This window comes from Pan troglodytes, chromosome 4 (assembly GCF_028858775.2).
Source record: "Pan troglodytes isolate AG18354 chromosome 4, NHGRI_mPanTro3-v2.0_pri, whole genome shotgun sequence".
In the NCBI taxonomy this organism is placed as follows: Eukaryota; Metazoa; Chordata; class Mammalia; order Primates; family Hominidae; genus Pan; species Pan troglodytes.
This window is the reverse complement of record NC_072402.2, coordinates 35265311-35291289: the sequence shown is the minus strand read 5'-3', so window position 1 is coordinate 35291289 and position 25979 is coordinate 35265311. Positions and strand designations below refer to the sequence as shown.

General features: G+C 36.6%; 1 protein-coding gene across 9 annotated transcripts in view; it reads left to right on the top strand.

Moving 5' to 3' along the window:
* The window catches only part of MSH3 (mutS homolog 3), a 221810-nt gene that overhangs the window by 113920 nt on the left and 81911 nt on the right, over window positions 1-25979 (top strand). For all 9 annotated transcript variants that reach the window (XR_008547940.2, XM_054684241.2, XM_054684239.2 and 6 more), the window contains 4 exons: window positions 6176-6240; window positions 9526-9642; window positions 18373-18480; window positions 23556-23667. Coding sequence is in view for 8 of the 9 variants with exons in the window: in XM_054684241.2 (XP_054540216.2) it covers window positions 6176-6240; window positions 9526-9642; window positions 18373-18480; window positions 23556-23667 (402 nt within the window). In the remaining variant the exon portion in view is untranslated. The remainder of the gene's footprint in view (window positions 1-6175; window positions 6241-9525; window positions 9643-18372; window positions 18481-23555; window positions 23668-25979) is intronic.

The following is a 25979-nucleotide window of genomic DNA, read 5'->3' as shown; positions in this document are numbered from 1 at the left end:
GTTTAAAGTTTGATAGTAATGTCTGAATGAGAACCAGAAAAGGAAGAAGTATGCCTTTTAAATATGGTTGTGCTTTTCAGTCCTATTCTGGGTCTTGAGACATGCTACTCCTATATCTTATGTTTAATAAAATATGAAGATTCCAACTGAGGGAGTTTGAGAAATTCTGTTTTATTAAAATACCAAATTAGGAAACTTATGGTTAACTTCTATAGAATGAGCATTTTATTCAGGATTTTCAAAAAATAGATATTTTTCCGGTGGGGAAGAACTTAATTTCAAATCAAATTTTTAAACATTTACATTGTTTTGTGTGTTTTGCCAAAAGATTGTTGAATGTATAGTTATTTGAAATAAGAAGCTCTACATTAATTGAGAACGTTCATTAAAATGTTTATTAGTCTTGTGTTATTTCATAGATTTACCCATTAAGTCAACCCGTCTTCTGAACTAAAATTATTAAGATATTATACTCAGCAGACATTCACAATGCCACATAGAACTCTATATAACAGAAAAATGATTTGACAATATTTATACTTATGTTTATTGTCTGAACAGACAAATACCAAATATTTAATTGTAACTCTTGTTTTTGCTATGCAGTCATGACCTTGCAAAGTGAAAACTGGCCTAAAGGCCACTATTCTGGCTATTGGTTTAAAATCAGATGATCAACACTGCTTTAGTTACTTTAATAAAAGATATGTAGTAGAAAAGTGGCTGCCTTTACTACTTTTTTTTTTTTTTTTTTTTTTTTACAGTGGAGAAAGTAAGTGTAAGTGCCAATTCTACCATTTACATGCTATACGACCATGGAAGAGTTACCTCTGTTGTAAGACTATTATGGAGACCAATTAAGTTAAAATACATGAAAGTGCTTTTTAATCATAAAGTGCTATGCTTATACTACTCATATAATAACAATAATAGTAATACAGTTACCATTTATCAAGTACTTGTTAAAGTCTGGAATGGTGGTAGGTGCCTACATATATTATTTAATTCTTATAACAATGCCCAAAAGGGTCATTCCAGTTTGTTGGAAAGAAAACCAAGGTTTGGAGTAGTTAGATAAGTTACCCAAGGTCCGAAGCACAAATCCAGCCCACTTCTGCCAGACTCTAGTCTTTCTATTATATTAATATCAGTATTTCATTCCATTTATTAATTCCAAATATTAACACAAAGATTCTCAACACCATGGATTTTATCTGACAAAATCTAGATATTTTAGAGCTCATAGTATTCAAAATAAAATAAAGTTTAAGTCTTGGAAAGACGGTCCTGGATTCATTTGGCAGTTTTTGAGTAAAAATGAGAGAAAATTATCAGGAATTCGTAAGAGATAGTAGACTGGTTATTCATTATGAGTGTGGCATTGAGGTTTAAAAAGTACAGCATGGAGATCAACTAATTGTATTAAAAATTATTAGGAAGATCAGTTATCTTTTATCTTTACTAGGTTAAGTTGATGAATTTGAGGAACAAAGTTTCTTCGTTATTGATAGTAGGATGGATTCTTGTTGGTTTTTAATAATCTTCTCTAGGATTTTAGTAGAATGTTAATACAAAATTGCTTTCATAAAACCTTTTGAAAAAATTAATAATTCTATTCATTGGAACACCAAAGGAATTCTAAATATTCAAAATTGTTTTAATCAAATTCTGTTTTAAAAAAGACTACAGTGGCTCACACCTGTAATCTCAACACTTTGGGAAGCCAAGGCAGGAGGATCGCTTGAGCTCCGGAGTTCAAGACCTGCTTGGGCAACATAGCGAGACACCATCCCTAAAATATAAAATTAGCCAGGCATAGTGGAATGTGTCTATGCTCCCTGCTACTCGGGAGACTAAGGTAGAGAATCACTTGAGCCTGACAGGCTGAAGTTGCTGTGACCTGTGATCATGCCACTGTACTCCAGCCTGGGCAACAGAGAGAAACCCTGTCTCAAAAAAAAAAAAAAAAGGACTAATGCTATTCTCAAATTATTTAGAGATACTTAAAGGACTAGGAACAGACTCCATCAAATATGATTATCTCTGAGAAGTGAGGGAGGCAGGGTGGAAAACCCTTATTTTACATTTATTGGTGCTTTTTTATGCCTTTCTGTTCTGACATTTTATTTCTATACATATGGCTTTTGTAATAACCTTAAAAGACCCATTATAGCAGCCCCATGTGAGCCACGTGATGGTATGTGGATCTTGTTATTTTTACTAAAATTAGATAAATGTGCCAGTCTGTAAATCCAGTGTTATTTTGACAACATTCATTTTTCACCTCTGTTCCCAGCTTTTATATACTCATTAGAATATAAAGCCTTATTGTATGATGCCTTATTGTCTCTGACTATGTAAATATTGGCTTAGAAGAAATTAATGAAAGCAGAAACTTTATATTTTTATGTAATAATGTACATACATTATTATGTATTATGTAATGAACGTATGTATGAATGTATGTGTGTATGTATGAAAGTATGTATGTATGTAATGAAAGCAGAAGTTTACATAGTTTACTGCTTCTGTTACAGTCTCTATCATATTTTATTAATATATACCAATTATCTCTTAACCTTGAATGAAATATGGAATGGAAATGGGGCAATGTTTACATTGGGGGCAGTACTGATAAGTATTATTATTATTACTAAGGGAAAAAGAAAAATATTGGAAAAAATCTTTAGAAAGGGTTTTATTAATTGACAGCATGCAGCATATCCAAATACCTGTTTACTGTGTTTAAAATGTGGAAAATAATCTGTTACATCTGAGTACTTTTTACTTAGATTTAAAATATAGTAAAACATCCTTAAATTATTAAGAGAATGAAATTGGGGGATTGGAGGAATGGGTTAAGTGTGGTGCTGGAGAAAACAGCAGTTTCTGGAGTGAGTAAGAGTTTCGGCAAGCCTAGCAACGTTGCCAGCCCGGTGATACCACAGGCTATATAGATTGAATAACAATATCTGGCATTTAACTAAGACAGAATTGGGTCCCAGGAGAAGAATATGAGAGATTGCTTATAATGAATCAAGGCAGACTACTCACATCAACACCTAATAAACAAAGTCAGGAACTGTAGACCAGGAAAGGTTGCTGTGAGAGCTTTCTAAGATTACTGGAATGTATGCTATTTTTCTATGTTAGTTTTCTTTTCTTTAGTAATAAAATTCTTAAACCAAAGGCCTACCTGTTCATTCTTAGAATGTTTGAAAAAAAGAATAGCTAGAGAAAAAATGTTGTATCTTATCGTCAGTATAGAAGAGAAGAAAAGCTAGCAGAAGACAACTCTGAGGAGGAACCCAGGCTGAAACTCTGAGGATTGCTGAGTGAGGAAAAGGGACCCTCAGAATCAGTCCAAGGACCAGACCCTGTCTGAGGATGTGACCAGAGGGGTTTAACTTGTGCCTTCCTGACTCTCGCTGTTTTCCCCCCTGCAGTGGCACTGTATTGGCTCTGTGTATGGTAGCCCGCTGTAGTGATTGTGCTCCTAGAGTAGAACTTTTGATACTTACAGATTGAATAGTTGTGGTCCAAACTGTTCCCAAGGTGCTCCTTGTTCAAAATGTCCACCATCCCTTAGCCAGTAACTCCTGTGGAGCTCTGTGTTAGTCATTATGCATCTAGATGTGTCCTTCCCAAATATCAGTGATCCAATCAGTCTGTTCCTGAATTTTGCTGTTTGCCTTTAGCATAGCTCTTTCCAGAATTATTTTATAAAAAGGCCAACATTTCTTTTGGTAGAACACTCTAAAACAGCAGAATTATTTAGCACAGTTTAAAAGTGATTTTATCTTTCCCATTAGTGATATTTTTTGTGGTTTTTCAAAAGTTACTTTTTGTAGCCAAAGGAGGCTTGTTAGACTCTTCACTCTTAACTATTTAAGTGGGTGTGGCAGATTTGAAACTGTAGTAATTCTCTATAAATGAGGGCATCACTAGTTCAAAACAGTTTTCTAAGGATGAAATTTTTTAGATTAGCCACTAATTCTTAATATAATTAATGTAAAAGCTACAGTGTTTCTATTAATGGAAAAAATAAACTCAAGAACCATGTTGATACTGTTATTAATATGAACATTATAAATACCTGAAGTTATGTGCATATAATAAAACTGATAAATGTGAAAAAGTTCTCATAGCTCTCTCAAGATTACAACCACACACCTTCTGGGTTCCATTCTGCTCAAAATGGGTTTTTATAAATTTATTTAAATGAATCATTGAATTAGTTCTTTTGTTTTTGTTTTTGTTTTTTATTAAGACAGAGTCTTGCTCTGTCGTCCAGGCTGGAGTGCAGTGGCACAATCTCGGCTCACTGCAACCTCCACCTCCTGGATTCAAGTGATTCTCCTGCCTCAGCTTCCCGAGTAGCTGGGATTACAAGTGCCTGCCACCACACCTGGCTAATTTTTGTATTATTAGTAGAGATGGGGTTTCACCACGTTGGCCAGGCTGGTCTTAAACTCCTGACCTCAGGTAATCTGTCCGCCTCAGCCTCCCAAAGTGCTGGGATTACAGGTGTGAGCCATCGCGCCCAGCCTGAATTTGGTTGTAATAATACAGAAATGCAAGCACACTGAGAAGAGATAATACATAACTAAGGCTAAAAATGAATGGTGTGATAGAACTTCACTTGCTTCCTGGCTGATTTCAGAGAACCTTATTTGCAGAGCACAGTTGGATCTATAAATAAATTATGAATGTAAATTAAAATGACAGGAGATATTATCTCACCTCAGTTAAAATGGCTTTTATCCAAAAGACAGGCAATAACAAATGTTGATGAGGATGTGGAGAAAAGGGAACTCTTGTACACTGTTGGTGGGAATGTAAATTAATCCTACCACTACCACTGTGGAGAACAGTTTGGAGGTCCCTCAAAAAAAAAAAAAAAATAGAGCTACCATATGATCCAGCAATCCCACTGCTAGGTATATATCCCAAAGAAAGGTAATTAGTATATTAAGGAGATATCTGCACTGCAGTGTTTATTGCAGCACTATTCACAACAGCTAAGATTTGGAAACAAACTAAGTGTCCATCAACAGACAAATGGGTAAAGAAGCTGTAGTACGTATTCACAATGGAGTACTATTCAGCCATAAAAAAGAATGAGATCCTGTAATTTGCAACAACATGGATGGATTATGGAGGTCATTATGTTAAGGGAAATAAGCCAGGTACAGAAAGACGAACTTTGCATGTTGTCACTTACTTGTGGGAGCTAAAAATTAAAACAATTGAACTCACAGAGATACAGAATAGAATGATGGTTACCAGAAACTGGTAGTGGTAGTGGGGGTGGAGGGGATGAGGGGATGGTTAATGGATACAAAAAAACCAGAAAGAATGAATAAAACCTAGTATTGATAATATGGTAATTATAATCAATAATAATTTAATTGTACATTTTTAAATAAAAGAGTATAACTGGATTATTTGTAGCACAAAAGATAAATGCTTGAGGAGATGGATACCCCATTTACCCTGATGTGATTATTACGCATTGTATGTCTGTATCAAACTATCTCATGTAACCAATAAATATATACAACTACCATGTACCCACAAAAATAAAAAAAAGATACTATGGTTCATATAAGTGAAAACTTGAAGAAAACTCTCATATGGGAAGAAATACTTTCTTCTCTTTATAGTTAGGGAAGTCAGTGCTTTCCTGTGAAGAGACTTTTAGAGGATTTCGGTTCCTTGGATAAAAACTATCTAAAAATCCTCTCTGTTCAGAATAGGGGAGGATCATATCTCAGACCGGTGTAACATCTAGTAATTGAATATTTTAAAATTTTATATACTTAGAAATTCAATCTTTTATGAGTAGTAGAATTCTTAAGATAAGTGAGTATTAATAAATGAAAGAGGTGGTTAATGAAAAAGCCATCAGAGTATACATATAACAATATTAGAAACATGAAAGCCCAAGTATTACAAATGTTTTATGCAATACAAATTGTACTTTGTCCCAAGTAGTGAACCCTTAATTAATAATATTTGTCTGTATTGACATATATACAGTCTGAAAAACAATACTGGACTTATCTTGAGTGTTTAACAATATATAATAAATTGTTATACCACAATTTGGGGAAAGCTGTAAAATATATAATGGTTACTTATCTAAATCTCTGTTTATTTGTATTTGTTTTAGTTTATGATAGAAATAAAGAACTCTGCTGTATCTTGTATACCAACTGATTGGGTAAAGGTTGGAAGGTAGGTTTAAAATAAATTTTTTTCTTACAATGCATTATGATGACATCTGTATATCTATGTGCTACTGGGCTCATCGTAGCCACATTCTTGAAATTAAAAGCAATTCTTTTTACTTATTTTTTCTTATGGAACTTTTTTTTTTTTTTTTGGAGGGGATGTAGTCTTGCTCTGTCACCCAGGCTGGAGTGTAGTGGTATGATCTCAGCTCACTGCAACCTCCGCCTCCCTGATTTAAGGGATTCTTGTGCCTCAGCCTCCCGAGTAGCTGGGACCACAGGAGTACACTACAACCCCCGGCTAATTTTTGTATTTTTAGTAGAGATGGGGTTTCACCCTGTTGGCCAGGCTGGTCTCAAACTCCTGACCTCAGGTGATTCACCCACTTCAGCCTCCTAAAGCGCTGAGATTACAGGCATGAGCCACTGTGCCCTGCCCTTTCTTATGGAACTTTTAACCAAGGAGATCATTACTTTTAACTCTTTATCATTGATTTTAAAACATTTTTCAAAAAGGTATCTTATTTTTACACATTTATTTTCTTGTTTTGTAAATTATTGCTTTATTTTTATAGCACAGGGTACACATGGAAGAAAAGTTGAGGAACCTTCAATTGTAAGATTAATTTAGTTGCTTTTACTTCATGATGAATGCTATGCCTGACATTTCTTTTAAGAAGCTGCAATTTCATTTTCTTTTTTTTTTTTTTTTTTTTTTTTTTTGAGACGGAGTCTCGCTCTGTCGCCCAGGCTGGAGTGCAGTGGCGCGATCTCGGCTCACTGCAAGCTCCGCCTCCCGGGTTCACGCCATTCTCCTGCCTCAGCCTCCCGAGTAGCTGGGACTACAGGCGCCCGCTACCGCGCCCGGCTAATTTTTTGTATTTTTAGTAGAGACGGGGTTTCACCGTGTTAGCCAGGATGGTCTCGATCTCCTGACCTCGTGATCCGCCCGCCTCGGCCTCCCAAAGTGCTGGGATTACAGGCGTGAGCCACCGCGCCCGGCCTGCAATTTCATTTTCTACCTCACTGAGCTCCACATTTCTTTATTCTTAATGCCTTCCTTGGCACATAATTATTATAATTCTTTACATCTTTTTTTTTGTAACCCAGATCATGAATTGATGAAAATAAATTAATCAAAAACAAATTTAGAGAACCACATTGGGACTCTGCCTTTTCTCCTTGGTTAGATACTAATCTCCGAGAGAGGACTCATTTAAAGACAAGGTATTAGGGAAGTATACAGCTGTGAATAGTATCTTTTATGGAATATTTATTAGTACTGTTATCAATAAGTTGCACAAACATGAGATGAAAACGGTACATTTGCCTCAGGTGGTAGAAGAGGGACCGTAGCTGGTAATAGTGTACAGACATTCTGTTTTAAGGATGAAGGGAAATTTTGACATAATGTGTGAATGATTGTTACTTTATTACATATATAATATATATAATACATATATACAAAAAATATATAATAATACAAATATATATATATATATATTTTTCTTTTTTTTAAGACAGAGTCTCTTTTTGTCAGCCAGGCTGGAGTGTAGTGGCTCAATCCCGGTCTACTGCAACCTCCGCCTCCCGGGTTCAAATGATTCTCCTGCCTCAGCCTCCCAAGTAGCTGGGATTACAGGCACCTGCCACCACAGACGGCTAATTTTTTTTGTATTTTAGTAGAGATGGCGTTTCACCATTTGGCCAGGCTGGTCTCGAACTCAAGTGATCCACCTGCCTTGGCCTCCCAGTAATTTATTATTTTAACTTAAGAAGAGAATGTTTATTATCCATTGCCACATCATCAGATGTTGAAGGCACAGGCATGGATTTCTTTCATTCTAATACCATCTTTTTTTTTTTAATGCTACCAGAAGCTGTACTTTAGATTTGAGTATTGTTGATTCTAGGGGATGTTTTCTCTTTTTGCAGGCATTCTTTCCTTTATCTGTTTTTGTCCTGTACCACAGCTAATGAGTGAAATATGCATTATGAAGAGAAATTACCAAAAACCATGTTAGTCTATCTACAACAATAACTGAAATATCTCCCTAAATGAGTTTTCCAGAAGATAAAGCTTTGATAAATATGTTGGCATAGAAGTCTAGATGATATAATTTTAAAGCAACAAGCAAGGCATAAATCAGTGACAACATCTTTCACATGTTCAGTAATGTAAATTGAATCAACAGATAAGATAGTTAGGGAAAGGTTCATTGCAGTTTATCTGTTTGGCTATAGGGTTTTGACAGAGATGAGTTAGAACATCAGGAGTCAGATTTTGAATGCAAAAGGCCCACCCCTAATCCAGCAACTTGGCAAATTAAAGTGCAACAGTGTATTACAAGAGTTGGGGAGCAAAAAAAGACCAGACACCTTGACATTTTCTTCTTGAAGATTTATCATCATAATGACAGCATTAACAGCAGTGGCAACCACCACCACCACCACCACCACAACCACAATACTTACAGGCGCTCTCCTACGTTTTATTTGTTTGATCCTGTCAACAGTACCTATGAGGTAGATATTATTATCCCCGTTTCATAGATGAGAAAAGTGATATTTAGAGAAGGTCTGTTTCATTTGCCCCAAATCACATAGCTAGTAAGTAAGTGGCAGGACTGGAGCCTCGACCTGGCTTCTCTGACTGGGGACCCATGGCATCCCCTGTTGTGCTCTAGCTACTGAACGGAGAGCAAAGATGATACTCAAGCCCAGATGGGGAGCATGTGATATTTCTTCCTATCCAGAGCCACTGTGAATCTGCACAGATCACAGTATCCTGAAGATCTTTCTTAATTGCCTCCTGACTTAATGCATTGCTTTCTTTGTAATGCTTTTTTATTTTTCTTTTTTCACTGAAATACTTCAATCATACAGAAAAGCCCATAAAACAAAGAATAATACAACCTTCACCAATGTATCTACCTCCCAGCTTTGTCTTATTTTCTTTTACCATATATGCTTCTGATCTTTTTTAAAGAGCATTTTCACTTAGTATAATTTAAAGAAAAAAGCTTTCTGCCTATGAAATAAAAGTTCTAAACTCTGACTTTGCTATATGGGTATAATTTGAAATGCATTTTAAAAGGCTTCCTGAGCAAAGTCATATTCTTTGGAATCAGTAGAGTTCAGGACCATAATTAAAGAATGTTCTTCTGTTTACAGCTGTTTACTTTCAAGGTTCATCAGAGAATAATAAATAACTAATTTTCTAAAGTGATGGCATTTCGGATTTTTTACTAACCTTGATTTCCTATTTGTGTTCTTTCCCCTCTTCTAGCACAAAAGCTGTGAGCCGCTTTCACTCTCCTTTTATTGTAGAAAATTACAGACATCTGAATCAGCTCCGGGAGCAGCTAGTCCTTGACTGCAGTGCTGAATGGCTTGATTTTCTAGAGTGAGTTTACAATGAAAAAATATAATCTGACTTTTTGCTATCAGAAACAGACTGGAAAAATCTTTCCATCAAAAAGAAAATAGAGATTACAACTCATGACTCACCATAAAATAGTTGAGTACATGTGTTCTCTGATTTTATTTCTTTTTTTTTTTTTTTTTTACTTTTTTTTTTTGATACTGAGTCTTGCTTTGTCACCGAGGCTGGAGTGCAGTGGCACGATCTCGGCTCACTGCATCCTCCACCTCTCAGGTTCAAGCAATTCTTTGTGCCTCAGCCTCCTGAGTAGCTGGGATTACAGGCACCCACCACTACACCCAGCTAATTTTTGTATTTTTAGTAGAGACGGGATTTCGCCATGTTGGCCAGGCTGATGTTGTACTCCTGACCTCAAGTGATCCGCCTGCCTCAGCCTCCCAAAGTGCTGGGATTACAGGCTTGAACCACTGCACCCAGCCCGAAAGAAATTCTTAAAATCTACTGAAAGTTAAGATGACCCTCTATACACCCTTCACCTAGGTTCATCACGTTAGCATTTGCCACATTTGCTTTTTATCTCTCATGTATTTTTTTTCCTGAAACATTTGGAAGTAAGTTTTAGGCATTGTAACACTTTACCCCTAAATACTTAAGCCTACGTCTTTAAAAATAAGGACATTCTACTATATAATCTTAACACCATTTATTATTACATCTAAAAAAAATTAACATTAATTTTTTTTTTTTTTTTTTTTGAGATGGAGTCTCACTCTGTCACCCAGGCTGGAGTGCAGTGGCGCAATCTTGGCTCACTGCAAGCTCTGCCTCCCGAGTTCTCCCACCTCAGCCATTCTCCCACCTCAGCCTCCTGAGTAGCTGGGACTACAGGCGCACACTGCCACGCCCTGCTAATTTTTTTTTTTGTATTTTTAATAGAGACGGGGTTTCACCGTGTCAGCCAGGATTATCTCAATCTCCTGACCTTGTGATCCGCCCTCCTCGGCCTCCCAAAGTGCTGGGATTACAGGCATGAGCCACTGCGTCGGCCAAAAAATTAACATTAATTTATGAATATATTTGAATTTCTTGAATTTTCCCAATGTCCCCCCGCCCCGCCGGCTTTAGATTTTAAAATGAAAGACCTAATCAACTTTTACATGTTGCATTTGGTAATTATGCTTCTTTAGTCTATTTGAACCTAGAATTATCTGCCACGTTTTTTGTTATTTTACCATGGTATTTTTTGAAGAGTCCTTGCCATTGTCTCAAAGAATGCCTTATATTCTAGATTTATTGATAGTCATGTGTTCATATTGGCAGTTTTAAGTCATGGCGTGCTGGCCAATGTTTAACAGCCAGCTCTTTGGAAGGACAGTCATGTTTGTAGAGTTTGCTGATTTCTGTAGTGTAAACACTCCCACCAGGGCTGATGTCAAGCTACCACTGGACTGGAGTTGGGAAGAGATGTACACAGTTGATTTTCATGAGTCCATAGGAACCAGCTCTAGACCACCACTGGTCTGAGTACTTTATATATAAACTCAGTATTTTTCACGTGACCCCTGTAAGGCTAAGTATCATACCCAACTTACAAATGAATAAAGTGAGATGCAGAAATAAGAAGTTAATCTTACAAGGGTAAGGGTTGGAGCCCAGATTCAGCCCCAGCCATCCGGCAGCCAGATGTCTGGCCTTTGCCAGCCTGCCCATGGTGAGCCTGCAGGCATCAGTCTAAATACATCTGTTAGTCTCTCACTTTAAAACCATAAACAGGCCAGGCGCAGTGGCTCACACCTGTAATCCCAGCAGTTTGGGAGGCCGAGGTGGGCAGATCACTTGAGGCCAAGAATTCAAGACCAGCCTGGCCAAGATGGTGAAACCCTGTTTCTACTAAAAATACAAAAATTAGCCGGGTGTGGTGGCATGTACCTGTAATCCCACGTAACTCAGTAAGCTAATGCACGAGAATCACTTGAACCGGGGAGGCGGAGGTTGCAGTGAGCCGAGATTGCGCCTCTGCACTCCAGCCTGGGCAACAGAGCGTGACTGTCTCAAATAAATAAATAAAACCTTAAACAGTAAAAATTCAGTGACGTCCTTCAGGGAGCTTTATTGTATTTCAAGTAATCAACCCGACAAATGAAAAAAACTAAAAACAAAAAAGATATGTGAGAATTTTTACAAGGTAGTAAGTTGGTATCAGTCTTTTTGCCCTGAGGAGTCTTGAATTGTAAGACCAGGAAGAGATTCCAATTTACTTAAATCTTTTGAGATTATCTTGACTCAGAGTCTTGAATGGAGGGATGGAAATTTTGTCTATTCAGTTTCTTTTCTATTTCACTTTCAATTTTCTATTTTAAGGGTTTTCAGGGCCTTTGAGTGTTTCAGTTCTTCTGGCTTTTTCCTTAGTATTACCACTGAGAATGTGAAAACTGAACTAAAATTACACCTTTCAGTCTTCAAGGACTCACATTCTAGAAGGGTCCTGGGATTTGGTGAGGTAATTTCATGTTCATTCTATTCAGACCTTACATGATTTCATAGATCTGGCTTCTATTCTCTTGTCATTATTCCAGACTAAAGAAAGTTGAGGTCTCCCAGGCTAATCATCCTGGTGTTATTCTTGATTCTTTCTTCCTTTTGGTCCCTTTATCTGTTACCAAGTTCTTTTTTTTTTTTTTTTTCCTTGCTCTGCCACCCAGGCTGGAGTGCAGTGATACAATCATGACTCATTGCAATCTCTACCTCCCCAGCTCAAGCAATCCTTCCACCTCAGCCCCCTAGTAGCTGGGACCACAGGCATGCAGCGCCACACCTGGCTAATTTTTAAGTGTTTTTGTAGAGACAGGGTTTCTCTATGTTCCCCAGCATAATCTTGAACTCCTGGGCTATGTCCAACCTGTTATCAAATTTCTGATTGTCTTTTTCCCCCTTTGAGGTGTTTCTTTGATTTGTCCCTTCTTCTGTTGTCTTCTAACAGCCCATTATTACCTCAAACCATGCTTACTGTATTGGCCTTCTGACTGGGCCTTCTGCTAGGTTGACCCAGGAGTTTTTATTATATTATCCCTAGGCTGTAATTGAGAGTTGCGAAGAGTGAGCTAACAGTAAATATAACATCACAGAAGCATATGATACTCTAATTACTAAGTGAAGAAAATCATGTAAAGTAAAAGTATGATACAGTTTTATATGTGTATATTTACATAATGCACAGCATGCAGACTTTTATATTTTTAAAGATTATATATGCTTATTATTGTATTACTAATATGCTTATTGGCTATGTGTATATCTTTGGAGAAATATCTATTCCTATATACATATGAACATACATACATATATATATATGTATATGTAGACTCAAAATGTTAACTGATTATTTCTGGATGGTGAGGTTACTGGTGATTTTAATTTGTTTACTTTGCAAATGCAGTTGGCTCTTGATATCTGTGGGTTCTGCATCCATGGATTTAACCAACTGCAGATTAAAAATATTCAAGGAATGAAAAGGATGGTAGCATCTATACTGAACACATACAGGCTTTTTTTCCCCCTTGTTATTATTTCTGAAACAGTACAGTATAACTGCTATTTATTTATAGCATTTACATTGTATTATGTGTTATAAGTAATCTAGAGATATTTAAAGTCTATGGGAGGATGTACATAGGTTATATACAAGTACTTTACCATTTTATGTAAGGGATTTGAGCATATTGGATTTTAGCATCTGCAGGGGGTCCTAGAACCAATCCCCTATGGATACTGAGGGATGACTGAGCATGATTTCAGAAGTTCCTATAATGTACATATATTACTTTCAGAATAAGAAAAGTGTATTAAAGTTTTTATCCAGAAAAAGAATATTGGCTGAAATTTAGCTAGAGCATTTTGCAACTAGAGCCCCCACTTGAGAGCAGCATTGATTGTTATGTACACTATTTATTGAGGTACCAGATGGTGTGACTATGATATCATTAAAAAAATGATTAACCTCAATGAACCTGACATCAGAGGATTGAATACCAGCATTACAAATGTATTTGTCACTTACTGAGGTACTAACTATTGTGCATTAGTCACATTACTTTTGATCAAAATGTTGTCAGAAATTAAGGCTGTAGACACTGCTGTGGATTAAATCCTCCCTTGAAACATGTCTCTCTTTTTTTTGTTCTAGAAGATGGACTGTGTATATTCAGTAATCTTCTCAATTGCAAATTATTTAAAAATTGAATTATAATATCATAATAAAAAATTATAGAAATTCATTTGCAAATATTTTCAATTTTTATTAACTTCAGATATCATTGAGCAACACTTCATGGTAAACTTCTCTAGTCATCATAACACTATAACAGCTTTAGAACCAAAGTGTCTTCATCTGCTTCTTATGGACCCAGCAATATCTCTTGGCCAGAGGTTAAATCATAGTGCCTTGACTTCATCCTTAAGTTGGTTGGTAGCATAGTGATAAAATTGCTTGTTGTTATGCTATAAACCCAGTCTACCAGATTGTTACCTGCATTGACCATTTTTCAGCTTACCATTTTTCTAAGTATGGATAATCTCTTTGAAGTTTGGCAAAGTGTATCAAATGGACAAAGACCAAGACGTCAAACAAGGCTTCTTTAAGAGTTATGATGTTATAGGTTTATGATAGTTTTTCATTTTATTCATGTCTTATTTATACCATTGACATCAGAAAGAGCATTGTTGTTCATATCAAAATAATTACTTATCCCTTGTTGCTTTTTTGTTGTTTTAACTGAAATGGGACCCACTAAGAGCTGTGTTAACTCATTTCCATCTTAAGAATTAGATCATCAGAGACAGCTACCCTCAAGTCAAGCTGCTGAGTAGTAGCAAATTAGAGTCTTGAGGACCTGGGCAGGACCTGAGAAGGAAGGAAAGAGTGAGAAAAAAATTGACCATTTGTTACTGCTAAAGCTTTGATACTCATGTCCAGAGAGGCAAGGGCAGAAATACCAAATATGGCTGCTTTCTGGCAAAAGAGAGGGTGCCTAGATAGGAGGACCGGATGGGTCAGTAATTAGAACAAAGACAGCATACGCCACAGTGCAAGAGGGCAACAAGTGGTCAAATCTAAAGTCAGAGCCATGGCTGACGCAGTGGCTCATGCCTGTAATCCCAGCACTTTCGGAGACTGAGACAGGTGGACTGCTTGAGGCCAGGAATTCGAGACTAGCCTGGCCAACATGGGGAAACCCCGTCTCTACTAAAAGTACAAAAATTTGCTGGGTGTGGTGGTGCATGCCTATGATCCCAGCTACTCTGGAGGCTGAGGCAGGAGAATTGCTGGAATCTGGGAGGCAGAGGTTGCAGTGAGCTGAGATCATGCCACTACACTCCAGCCTCGGCGAAAGAGTGAGACTACTACATCGCAAAAAAAAAAAAAAAAAGAAAAATAAATAAATAAATAAAGTCAAAGCCAGAGCAGGAATAACAAGGCAAAGTCAGTGGGCACCCACTCGGGTTTAGGGTGACTCTTAACTCTAAACACCCAGGGCAGTTAGGTCAATGCAACATGTGGCATCTTCAAAACTAGAGAGCATTTTATTTTGTTTTATTTAATTAAATGTTTGTGGGTATATAGTAGGTGTATATATTTATGGGGTACGTGAGATATTTTGATACAGGCATGCAATGTGAAATAAGCATATCACGGAGAATGGGGTATCCATGCCCTCAAGCAGTTATCCTTAGAGTTACAAACAATCCAATTACACTCTTTAAGCCACTCCAAAATACACAATTAAGTTATGACTATAGTAATCCTATTGTGCTATCAAATAGTAGGTCTTATTCATTCTTTCTATTTTTTTGGACCCATTAGCCATCCCCACTTCCCTCCACATTTTAAAGTGGTGACTGAGGGCTGCCTGTGTGATGCTAGGGGCCTGTCCGTTTTGTGTTTGTGGTTTTGCACAGATTATAACACTGTTGGTGGGAATCGTATTATTTGTTTTTGATGAACTTTAATTCAGTGAGAAATAGATAAGTTATATTCATTATGTTCTATCTACTCAGTAAATAAGTATACAGTATACTGTGAATATATTTTTCGGTTCACAAAAAACAGAAATAAAGCTGGATAGTTAAAATGTTGTTTCTAGTATCTGGAAAAAGTCATTTATGTACAATACTTTATTCTAATAATACTAGAAATATCAGAAGTTACAGTTTTAAAAAGTCATAATGATTATATAGGAATAGTCCATCATTCTAGTAGTGTAATCTGGATATCTTTTTCAAGCTAGGAAGCACTGTAGAAATCTTTGGATTTCAGTAGTAAACAGACTGTCTCAACATTTCTGAAACCCACACTACAATAGAGAAATGTTTTTTAAGAGAGGCATTTATTGTCCGTTTGTTGTCTTTTTCATGTTTTTGGATCATCTTTAAAAGGTCGTACAGAATATCTGAGCTACACTATTTTTTAAATGTAGAAAGTAGGCACCTTCTGATCCGTGGTCAGACGCGTTATCCATTGCGCCACTGGCCACATGAAAAAATGCTCACCATCACTGGCCATCAGAGAAATGCAAATCAAAACCACAATGAGATACCATCTCACACCAGTTAGAATGGCAATCATTAAAAAGTCAGGAAACAACAGGTGCTGGAGAGGATGTGGAGAAATAGGAACACTTTTACACTGTTGGTGGGACTGTAACCTAGTTCAACCATTGTGGAAGTCAGTGTGGCAATTCCTCAGGGATCTAGAACTAGAAATACCATTTGACCCAGCCATCCCATTACTGGGTATATACCCATGACCCAGCCATCCCATTACTGGGTATATACCCAAAGGACTATAAATCATGCTGCTATAAAGACACATGCACACGTATGTTTATTGTGGCATTATTCACAATAGCAAAGACTTGGAACCAACCCAAATGTCCAAGAATGATAGACTGGATTAAGAAAATGTGGCACATATACACCATGGAATACTATGCAGCCATAAAAAATGATGAGTTCATGTCCTTTGTAGGGACATGGATGAAATTGGAAATCATCCTTCTCAGTAAACTATCACAAGAACAAAAAACCAAACACCGCATGTTCTTACTCATAGGTGGGAATTGAACAATGAGAACACATGGACACAGGAAGGGGAACATCACACTCTGGGGACTGTTGTGGGGTGGGGGGAAGGGGGGAGGGATAACATTGGGAGATATACCTAACGCTAGATGACGAGTTAGTGGGTGCAGCGCACCAGCATGGCCCATGTATACATATGTAACTAACCTGCACATTGTGCACATGTACCCTAAAACTTAAAGTATAATAATAATTAATTAATTAAAAAATAAATTAAAAAAAGAAAGTAGGCACCTTATTTCTATTTTATTTCTATGTATGCACAAAAATAAGGAAAGATGCTAGTAGGAGTCTGTAAAATTGCACTGTGAGGTAGGGTGATAGGAAGAGCACAGTTTGAGTCTAGGCTCAATTGCTTTAGGCTAACTGCTTTTTCTCTCTGAACTTCATTTGTAAAACTTAGGTAATGAAGACCTACCTTTATGGTTGTTGTAAAGAATATGTAGTGGCTTCTTCGTAGTCTTTGATTAGTAAATGTTTGTTTTCCTTTCAGCTTTCCTTTTGGACCTATTTACAGTTAGTTTATTACATTTTCTCATTTTCCAGTCTTTGAAGAATTTGTGACTTATCACCACCTACTTAAACATTTTTTGTGCCTCTTAATCTCTCTTGGAGGCAGAGTAGTTACTATAAAGATTTAAGCTCAGCTATATATTTCCTGTTACTTAAAAAGATACTTTATACTTGGCCATTCTTAAAAATTAAGTTTTGGGTCCTTTTTGTAGTTTAATTATGTACACTTCACACATCCACAATTGATCACTACATACAGATGTCCACAATTTATATGACACTACATACATTGACATAAAATACTATGATATGAGATAATGGGATAATTTAAGAAAAAAGAAAAAAGTATAAAAAAGTATTCATGTATGTTTTCCGAATAAGTTTTTCATTAAAAGCCATTTAGGCTTTTAGATCAATAAATATTATAGTTTTAAGTAGCCAGAGACTTGAGGCAATGACCATTATCTTTTAAAAAACAAATCTGAAATTTAGTTTTTATATGCATTATTAATAAGATAACTGAAGATAAGTGAAAAAAGTACCTTTTCCCCTTGTCTTCAATAAATATTTATTACAGTGTTTATTTTATGCCAACATTATAAACTAGATGTTAGGTCTACAATGGGGTTAATGAGATAGACAACCTGCTTTCAAGAAGCTTCCAGTTTAGTGTGAGAGAAAGGTGTTGAAACTGTTATTCCGGATTTGGAGGATGCTATGAAGGAGAAGCACAAGGGAAGCTGATCCACATGAATATTTCATGATGTTATTGAAGCAAAATGAAAATGACTGCTATATTTATGTTATATCTTAAGTTCAAATGTCAGGGTCAGATGAAATCTGTGATATATTCTTAATGGTTGATATCTTTACATAGAAGTTGTTTTAAATTTATATACAAAACAGAAGCCTCAATAATTTAGTTATTATATTAAAAAGTAAAGCTGTTTGGTGTAATCTCCATCTCTCTTAACTGTTAGGAATGCCTGCTGATCATCTGTATGCTTACACTAGCTGATAAAGTGATTGCTTGTTGTAGAGCTATTATAGGTTTAAGATATCAGTTTGCTCACCTTTTTGTTGTTGCTGCTGCTTCCATAGGAAATTCAGTGAACATTATCACTCCTTGTGTAAAGCAGTGCATCACCTAGCAACTGTTGACTGCATTTTCTCCCTGGCCAAGGTCGCTAAGCAAGGAGATTACTGCAGGTAATATATTTTTCATTTTCCTCTTTATCAGTGCTTTAGATAAGATGACATTATTCAATTAATTATAGTGTCTTTATTATAAAATATTACAGTTACTCAAATGTGTTAGACTCTTGGGAAAGCTGAATGTCATACATATATAGCTTGATTTGAAAATTAAATTCATTTCTTGCTTGCTCTGTCACTGAGTACAATGAAAGCAGATGTTAAAGTTTATGTGGGTGACATTTTTATAAAGTTTCAGCACTCTCTTCATTTGTTAGCTTTTACTTGAACACTTTTATAATTATAAAAGTTTGATTAGGCAAGAAAAGACTGAGAAGATAGGGACTGAGGGGCATTTTAGTGATCTGTTCCTTTTGTTAAGAGCCCATATTCATCCCACTATTCTTTATTGACCTCTAAACATCCCAACATGGAATATTTATTCTCTTTTTCATAAAGGATGTTAGCACAAACAAATCTAACTTTAAAATTCAGATGGCTGGGCACGTGGCTCACGCCTCTAATCCCAGCACTTTGGGAGGCTGAGGCAGGCAGATCACGAGGTTAAGGCATCGAGACCATCCTGGCTAACACAGTGAAATCCCATCTCTACTAAAAATACAAAAAAATTAGCCGGGTGTGGTATCATGTGCCTGTAATCCCAGCTACTCAGAAAGCTGAGGCGGGAGAATTGCTTGAACCCAGGAGGTGGAGGTTGCAGTGAGCCAAGATCGTGCCACTGCACTCCAGCCTGGGCAAGAGAGTGAGACTCTGTCTCAAAAAAAAATTTTTTTTTTCAGACAAAACTTTCATACAAGTTGTATGTCTTCCAAAGCTTGATTTTATATATACTTAAGAAAAAGTAAGACTAGGCTTGGTGGCTCATGCCTGTAATCCCAGCATTTTGGGAGGCTGAGGCAGGAACATCTCTTGAAACCAGGATTTTGAGACCAGCCTGGGCAACATATTGAGACCCTATCTCTACAAAAATTAAAAAATTAGCTGGGCGTGGTGGTGCACACCTGTAGTTCCAGCTGCTTGGGACACTGAGGATTGCTTGAGCTCAGAAGTTTGAGGCTGCAGTGAGCCATGATAGTGCCCATGCACTCCAGCCTGGGTGACAGAGCAAGAGCCTGTCTCAAAAAAAAAAAAAAAAAAAGAGAGAGAGATAGAATTTAAAAAATACAAAATTAAATAAAGTTGTTCAAGTTCAAATGTTTTATTCTTTCCAGGAGGCATCTAGATTATTCCCACACTGCCATAGGTTTCATCAGTATGCTTTCTTGCTATGCGTGTTCTATCCTAGTGTATCCTCCCAGCTCTGTGAGTTATCCTTTGCATCCTTTTCTGCCAGGAAGCGTTTTGTCATTATATAATTTTGATAGCAACAGAATAAGTCGATGTAAATTTTAGTGCAGAAAAAATCACTTAAAATTTTGTTCCAAAGTGAAAATCTTCCTGGTAAATCATATCAGTGTCATGAATATTATATAATGATTTCACTTGGCAGAGCACCTAGGATTTTATTTTAAAATTAATGTCACAAATACTTTCATTTTTTTCTTTTACAATGAATTTGTAACCCACCTAGACAAAAAATCTTGTCTTCAGAATTACACTCTAAAATCCAAAAACTATCCTTTTTTCATAATTTTCAGTGTCTCTCTCCAACAGATGATTTCAAAGTATTTACTCAGAAGACACTGTAGTCACTTTGTTTTTTTTTTGTTTTTTTTTTTTTTCCTGAGACAGAGTCTCACTCTGTGGCCCAGGCTGGAACGCAGTGGTGCGATCTCGGCTCACTGCAACCTCTGCCTCCCAGGTTCAAGGGATTCTCCTGCCTCAGCCCCCTGAGTAGCTGAGATTACAGGCGTGTGCCACCACGCCTGGCTAATTTTCATATTTTTGGTAGAGATGGGGTTTTACCATGTTGGCCAGGCTGGTCTTGAACTCCTGGCTTCAAGCAATCCACCTGCCTTGGCCTTCCAAAGTGCTGGAATTATAGACGTGAGCCATAGCGCCTGTCCTGTAGTCACTTTCTTTGCAAAATGTGAGAGCATCTGGGATTTTATTAGCCAGATATATTTAAGAAGAATAATTTAGGAAAGTAGTATTTATTGGTGTTATGAGCAAGTTCAGAAATGTGGTTACACATGAAAGTTCTGAGTCAAAGAACTATAGGAGGTCATTGGTAGGATATTATGCTTTTGAAAAAAGACCAATGAATCACCAAGAAACTGATGAAAAGATGTTCAATCTTAGTAATCAGTGAGTGCAAATTAAAACAATGGGATAACGCTGTGTACCTGTTATGTTGACAAACATTAGAAAGTTTAATAATACCAACTTTAAGTGAGGGTATGAGAGAACAAGTTAACTTTCATATCCTGCTTGTAGGAAGGTAGATTGGTATATCTACTCTTGTCTATTAAAATAAAAAATATGCATACTCTGTGACTTAGGAATCCCACTTTAAAAATTTACTCTAGCTTTGGGAAACACTTAGACTTGTACACATGGAGATGTGTATAGGATTGTTCATTGCGTCATCGTTTATAAGTAAAAATTTGGATGCAATCTAAATGTTTAACAGTGGAAAATGTGTAGCAGCTTTGAAAATCTGACAAGAAGTGATCTTCAGTATACTCTACTGTAAGGGCCTATTGAACCTAATTTCAGTTTCTTAAAGGCCATCTAAAGAACAAAGACAAAGTTTACTTTTTTTCCTTTAAAAAGGAGAGTAAAACTTACTCTGTCTTACACTTACCATGTGGGTTTATTGGATTGTTTTATAAATGTAAGATGCATTTTGGGATCTTTAGTGATCTTATTTTTTCTGTATCTTGGAACATTTTGTTATTTCGTCATCCTGAGTATTGTTTTAACATTGTTTATCATTTGTTTCAACAATAATATAAAAGTCTAAAATGAAAAGAAAATGAGAGAATGATGATGCAGAAGTGAGGGGAGAAATCACTATCACGTCATCCTTCTGTTTTCTTATTGTATTGCCCGCGTTACATCATCTTCCAAGAAGGTATTAAAGAAGAGTGCAGATGCCACAGTTGGAGTCTGCTTCTAATTTTCATTGAACACAGTTGAAAATTCAGAATTTTTCGTTGTTCACCCATAAAGGCAAAGAGAACAAAATTGACAGAAGGCCTTTCATAATTATTAGCTTAATCAGATGATGAATGTGAAGAGAAAAAAACCAGTGCCCTGCATATTCATGGTGATGGTGAAATTTCATGTATCAGCAAAATCTGAGATTCTGAATGCTCAGAAAATATCCTAGGTAAATTTTCTCAAACTCAAAAGTTGGTATGTGAATAATATATTTGTAAGGGCAAAATGAACTCTGTTATTCTTGTCCAGTTAGTCATTCAATAGGAAACATTCATCATGTAATATTTGGTGACAAGAACCTGGACTGTCCTGTTTTGCTGAAAGATGTGATAGTATTCTTCTATCTTTTATAATATTTATTCACTAAAATTTACTTGATACAATTTATAGGTTACAATTTATAGACAGACAGGAGATTGAAAGGATATAGATGATGTAGAAATAAAGGTACTCATTTGATTATTCTAATTGGTGTTGATAAGTCAGAAAATGAAAATATTTTGCAATTATGGAGCAAAGATGACCATCTCTTTAAGAAAATTATGAGCTTTAAAAGATTTCAAAAACTTCTTCAAGTATTTGCATTTTTGTTGATACAAATGTGAAAAGAATCAGAAATAATCAGCTCTAGAAGCTATTAGAAATGTATTGAAATTTGGAATTTAGTATTTATGAATGAATATGTTCCAGATGCATGCTTGACGGCTGATGAGCAATGACATTCAGAATGTCTTACCCATTTCAGATATATATGCCTTGAAAACCAGGAGAATATGGAATAAAACTTTTGAGATTTGCTGTGTTTAAGTTCTTATTAAAATTTGTCATGAGGTTGATTTTTTTTACTATCCCCTTATTCTCATTTCTGTAAAATTATTTGTGAAATGACTTTAAAGGAATATATTAAATCCAGATAGTAAATGGTGAAATCTATTTTTTGTGTGTGTAGTGAGAGTTAAAATAAACTATTGAATTTTTTAAGTTACAGAATGATAGATTACAGTATGACTTTTCCAAAGAAATCACAACCAGTGTGATGCATACATAAACATAAATGCACAGAAGAAGGTTGGAAAGGGTAGACACCAAGCTGGTCTCAGTAGTAACATCTGGGAAGGAGAGCTGAGAGTAGGGCAGGGCTCAGAGGTGCTTGAATACACAGCTAAAGCTGTAGATAAAACAGATATAGAGGTCTTTAAAAAGCATAAAGAACAACAAGGTCAAAAAATGATTCTTGTATCAAAGTAAAAGATACAAAAGACCGTAGAAAGATGTTTTAATTGAACAGCGTATGAAAATTTTAGGTCATTTCATTTCCAAGTCCAACACATAGTTTATATTAATAATTACATCTAGAAATAATTTTATGTGATTTACTTTATTATATTCATTAATGAAAATAAGTAGCAATAATCTGAACTGTTATCTTTACTAATGAAAATATTGGTTTGATCTCAGACAACAATAGAAAAATGAAGAATAAAGCCCAGCATGGTGACATGCACCTATAGTCCCAGCCTCCTCAAGAAGCAGAGGCAAGAGGATCACTTGAGCCTAGGAGCTTGAAGCTGTAGTGTGCTATGATTGTGTCTGTGAATAGTCACTGCACTGCAGCCTGGGCAGCACACTGAGACCCTATCTCTTAAAAAAAAAAAAAGAAAGAAAAGAAAAAAAAGATCTTGTAAAGGTAAACTACAAGGGTGAAGCCATTTATAAGACTCTCCTAAAGTATGTGCTTCAGTGCACTATTATAATAATAAATGTTTTCCCAATTTTGATCTTATAGTTCAAATTTAACTTTTATACTCAAGGTTTTATTCTGGACATATGTTCTTAAAATCTATGTTTAAAGTTTTGTTTTCTGTCGTACAAACAGAGTACTGAAATTTTTCATGCTATCTTAGAGTTTTTTTTTTAAGGCTATTTCCATGCCTAGTAAATTGAAACATATTTCTTTTTTGCAGACCAACTGTACAAGAAGAAAGAAAAATCGTAATAAAAAATGGAAGGCACCCTGTGATTGATGTGTTGCTGGGAGAACAGGATCAATATGTCCCAAATAATACAGATTTATCGGTAAGTACCTTATGCCAAAAAATAAGTCGATGATAACATCCCAAACTTTTACATACCAAAGAAACATTTTTATAATTAAAAGTTACCCAAATTTCAACTTTGGCTTTAAATGGGCTAAGCCTGGACATAGTTTTATATTTACCACGAAATGTGGAATTGGTGCTGTTTCCAATGGAAGATTATCAATAGGTTTAGTAACTAAAAGTTTAGTTCTAATTAGTTATCCTAGGTAACCCAATAAAAATATTTTACATTTGTAAATACCCAATATGCAAATAGAGTTGGAATTATACCATAGTTTTGCAAATTCATATTAGCATGTAGTGTTCCATCCTTTGTACTGTGACTATTTTCAGATGTTCTATGCAAGAATCAGAGATGCCTTTGCAGATTCCAGTGATGAGAATTTTCATTATAGGGGCTGGATTTCTCTTACATAACACAAATGATCCTGAATACTTAATTTACTTAACACATACTTACTGAGTGCCTGTGTCTCAGGTAATGAAGTATTAGGAACAGAGACTAGTAAGCAAGACAGAACTCTTCCCTGCCCTCACAGAGCTTGTTGTATAGCAGAGAAGATAGGCTAGTGCAATACAGCTTAGTGCATGGCATGATAGAGGAGACCAGGATGGCCTGGGGATAGGTAGCAGGTTGGCCTAACCCAAGGGCAGGGAAGCATTGAGGAATGTTCCCCAGGGAGGAGATACCAACTGAAGAATGAGTCAGTGCAAGCCAAGGTATTGAAGGGGAGTATTCCAGGTAGAAGAACCAGCATGGCAGATATTGGAAGTGAAGCATAGCAGGAGGAATTCGAGGAACTGAAAGATGATGAGTAAGGTTGGAGTGCAGAGTGTGAACAAAGAAGTGTTCAGAGATAAGGAAGAGGCCAGTTCACTCATATCAAGAAATTTGCATTTTTACCCCTAAAAGATTAAGAATACTAGCAAGAGAGTGATAGAAGCTGGGTAAAAATAGTGAAGTCATGGCAGGGTGTTTGAGTTCCATTGTCAAAGCTAAATGGAGCTGGGCACTGAAGTGGTAAGGATTGATCTTATTCAGTAATACTCCTGCATAGGGAAGAGTCCGGTGTGAACTGAACTTGACTTCATTTTGGCATAGATGACTGGGTGTTTTAAAGGGAATACGAGGGAACAGGGAAAGGGAATGAGCTGGGGGAGGAGAGAGAGTGAGGTGTGGTTATTTGAAACCCATCTGGGTTTACTAATTGTTTGCTTATACCACATTTCAAAGAGTCAGCTCTCTGGTCCTTAAGAAGACAATTCTGGGTGATAGATTTACATCACAAAGGGGCAGAAAAAGTATTTATAATTGCAAGCTTTCTAAGGTAACTGTTCTAAGAAGGGCTTCAGCATCTGGCTGCCTGTCACCAAATTTTGGCTGGAATGGCGAATCCTGGCAGCACTGAGTTTTCTCAGGCAGATACTTTTAGTGGGGCTGGGGTCATCCTAAGGATGCAGCCTTGAGCTGTTAGAAACTATGCTAGGGGGTTACTTCTAAGTAGGGAGGGTGGACAAAATCATTTTTACTCAAAGTCTCTAGGTTTTTATAGGTCAAAGTTGAGAACTAGTCCAGAAGAGGGCTCAGAGAAAAAACCTGATGAGAATTTGGTCAAGGACATGGGGTAAAACGGTATGGTGATGGGTCAAAAAATTAATATGTAGGGAGTAGTTATGTGAGAGAGAAGGTATCAGAGAATAAAATGCCTGACTTTCAGATATCAAATGTGCTGTTTTTCTGGTTGATGGCAAGATCCTATGTATGGCTATGGAAGGTGGGTAGCAGAAGGGAGAAGGTCTTTGGAGATGAAGAGATCAAGGAACAGAGTTTGGGAAAAAGTTGTCCATGTGAATGTTGAAATCTAAGATAACAGCAAGATATGCCATAGAGGAAAACAGGGATCCAGGTGTCTGAGATTGCGAGGAATGGCGATTGGGAATCCTGAAGTTTATAGATAGCTTAGATTGAGGACAGACAGTGGTAAAGCCCTAAAGAAGAGCTTCTGAACCCTGAACCCTGAGGTACATGGTCCATGGTTGGATGTGGCAGAAAGGTCAGCGCCCAAATGAGAGAGCTGCAGGGGAATAACAAACAGCCAGCCAGTTTTCATTTTAGTGTATGAAGGAAATGTTAAGCAAGGTGGTTAGAAACAGAAGTACTAAGGAACTCTTCTGAGGACAGTGAAAGAATTGAGATGTAGGGGAGCATTTGGAATGTAGATCAGAGAAAGCTCAGAGTAGTAGCGAGCTGGGACTGTAACAGAGTATTCCACCTCGGGCTGTGAGCAG